General features: G+C 41.1%; 1 protein-coding gene across 1 annotated transcript; it reads left to right on the forward strand.

Moving 5' to 3' along the window:
- On the forward strand, window positions 1-1,087 carry LOC124252577 (olfactory receptor 18-like). The gene has a single exon (XM_046686243.1). The coding sequence runs from the start codon at window positions 28-30 to the stop codon at window positions 955-957; it is 930 nt and encodes a 309-aa protein (XP_046542199.1). The 5' UTR covers window positions 1-27; the 3' UTR covers window positions 958-1,087.
- The last annotated feature ends 2,009 nt before the right edge of the window (window positions 1,088-3,096 follow it).

Genomic DNA, 3,096 nt, shown 5'->3' on the forward strand with positions numbered 1-3,096 from the left:
TTCATTTCTAGGAGGTGTCTCAGTCACATGGGACCAAAGAATCTAACACGTGTCTCAGAATTCCTCCTCATGGGCCTCTCAGATGACCTGGAACTCCAGCCTCTCCTCTTCGGCCTGTTCCTGTCCATGTATCTGGTCACTGTGCTTGGGAACCTACTCATCATCCTGACCATCAGCTCTGACTCCCACCTCCACACCCCCATGTACTTCTTCCTCTCCAACCTGTCCTTGGCTGACATTGGTTTCACCTCCACCACAATCCCCAAGATGATGGTGGACATCCACACTCACAGCAGAGTCATCTCCTATGTGGGCTGCCTGACTCAGATGTCTTTTTTTACTCTTTTTGGATGTTTGGACAGTCTCCTCCTGAATGTGATGGCCTATGACCGATTTGTGGCCATCTGCCGCCCCTTGCACTACCTGGTCATCATGAAGCCCCGCCTCTGTGGTCTGCTGGTTTTGGTATCTTTTTTCATCAGTCTTTTGTACTCTCATCTGCACAGTTTGATTGTGTCACAACTTACCTTCTTCATGGATGTGGAAATCCCACATTTCTTTTGTGACCCTTCTCAGCTATTCAACCTTGCCTGTTTTGAAATCCCCATCAGTAACATATTAATGTATTTTATTGCTGCTATTTTTGGTGGTGTTCCACTCACAGGGATCCTTTTCTCTTACTATAAAATTGTTTCCTCCATTCTGAGAGTCCCCTCAGCAGGTGGGAAGTACAAGGCCTTCTCCACCTGTGGCTCTCATCTGTCTGTTGTTTGCTTATTTTATGGAACAGGACTTGGTGTATACCTCAGTTCTGTTGCTTCACATTCCCCCAAGAAGAGTGCTGTGGCCTCAGTGATGTACACTGTGGTCACCCCCATGCTGAACCCCTTCATCTACAGCCTGAGGAACAGGGACATCAAGACAGCCATGCAGAGGCTCCTCAGAAGAACAGTGTAATCTCAGTACGTGCACCATCTTTTTCAGTGTGTGGGTTGGAAGAGCCAGTAAATCCAAACAGCTGGAATTCGAAATTATGCACATTTGGTTTCATGATTTTTGCAGCTTTTGTGCCTTTCACTCTTCTCAGTGTTTCATATCGTCATTTGGTACATCTTTAATGGCCTTAAGGGAGTATTGTTGGATACTGTCCTCATTATAACAACTGCCATGGAATTAAATTATCATATTACAGCTATACAGTCTTCATTATTTCTCATCTATAAACCAGGCATCCTGGAGAAATGCACAGTACTTTTTAAAATATTTAATAATCCTTGACACTTTCCAAAATTCATGTCTGTTTCCCACAGAACTTTTGTATCTTTCAGACCTGTCTATGTGTGTTATGTGTAAGGATGCATGCAACTGGTCTTCAAATTTGGCTTCATATTGGAGTCATCTGGAGATCTTTAAAATAATGATAATTGCCTCTCACCACAGATTATAATTGAATTGGACTGAGGTGTAGCCTTAGTATGAGGATTTAAAAATCATCCAGTTGATTCTCACGTATAACCAAGGTTGGCAATGACTGATTGAATCACATGTTTCATTCAAAAATGACTAGTATGTTTGGATCTTTCACTGCTCCTGAGCGGACGCTGAAGTTGTTAAGGTCATCCTAGCTCACAAGAGGAGTGGTATGAAAAAGTTTGCCTTTGCAACAGGCACTGTGATTTTTTCCAACATTCTTGATATTTCTTTACATACATTCAGCTTCCATACCATACAACTAGTCATCTGTGCTGGTTAATAAGATATTGTCACCTTGCTCCAAACCCACCCTTCTATACTTTACTTCAGCAAAGGGTGGCTCTTTCCTTTCACTAGTAACAGTATCTTTAGGACTTCGCTTTGAAACTATTCTTCCCTGTCTTTTGTTCTGATGAATCTTTCAGCTCTCATCTGTGTCTATGATATGGGTATCCATCTTTCTTTTAGAGATGTTGCAGAGTTTCTGAGGCAGTGACCTGGTGCTCTCTGAAAACCAGCCTTCTAACTAGTTTAATTTACTTGGCCTTTTGCCTTAAGCTCAATCATCTACCAACTTCACTGATCAGAAACTTTGATACTGGAGAAGGAAGTGCTCTTTACAGAGGATGAAGCCATACCAGCCAGTGAGAAGAGATACTTCCCATTAAAAAAATGACTAAATTAGGGTTTTGATTCCCTGGTTTTCATGAGACAGTTTGGATCTGATCTACTCTGGAACAATGAATAAGCTTTGTCTCTATTTTTGAAAACCTAAGTAATGGGCAAAAGCCTATGGAATTTGCCAAGGTGATTGTGTTGGTTAATTTTATAGGTCAATGTGGCTGTGCCATGGTGCCCAGACATTTGGTCAAACATTATTCTGGATGTTTCTGTGAAAGTGTTTTCTGGCGGAGATTAATGTTTAGATGGGTGAACTTTGAATAAAGCAGATGACTCTTTCTAATATGGGTGGGCCTTGTCTAATCAGATGAAGGCCTTAATAGAACAAAGACTGACCTCCTGGAAGAAGAAGAAATCCTGCCAGCAGACTGCATTTGGACTTGAACTGCAACTCTTCCCTGAATCTGGCCTACCCTGCAAAATTGTGTTTACCAAGCCTCCACAAACACCTGAGCCAATTTCTTAGAATAAATCTCTCTGTATTTATATGTTTATTCATATCCAGTTGGTTCAGTTTCTCTGGAAATCCCTGACTAATACAGTAATGTTGCCTTTTGATATCTCATTTTATATTCTCCCCAGTGGTAATACTTTCTTTTTCCTCTTTAAACTTCAACATTTAGAATGAGTGCTGCTAATCGATTAGCACTGTGCATGAGGGGAAAGCCTGGTTGGAAATAAGGCCCACAGTAACTATATAGGAGTGAGGCTACTATCCTTGATATGAGAGAGGTATCACAGATAATAGAAAGGGTGTGGAATTTGAAAACACAGCTTCACATAGATCTTGGTGAAAATTTGAGACCTGTGTCAACTCAGTGCCCTTCAGATTCATGATCAGTAAAAAGGAAACCTACGAAATGGGAGAAAACATTTGCAAACCATATGTTTGATAATTTGATAAACTCCAAAATATATAAGGAGCTCCTACAACTCAATAGT

The sequence above is a fragment of the Equus quagga genome, chromosome 14 (assembly GCF_021613505.1).
Source record: "Equus quagga isolate Etosha38 chromosome 14, UCLA_HA_Equagga_1.0, whole genome shotgun sequence".
NCBI classification, from domain to species: Eukaryota; Metazoa; Chordata; class Mammalia; order Perissodactyla; family Equidae; genus Equus; species Equus quagga.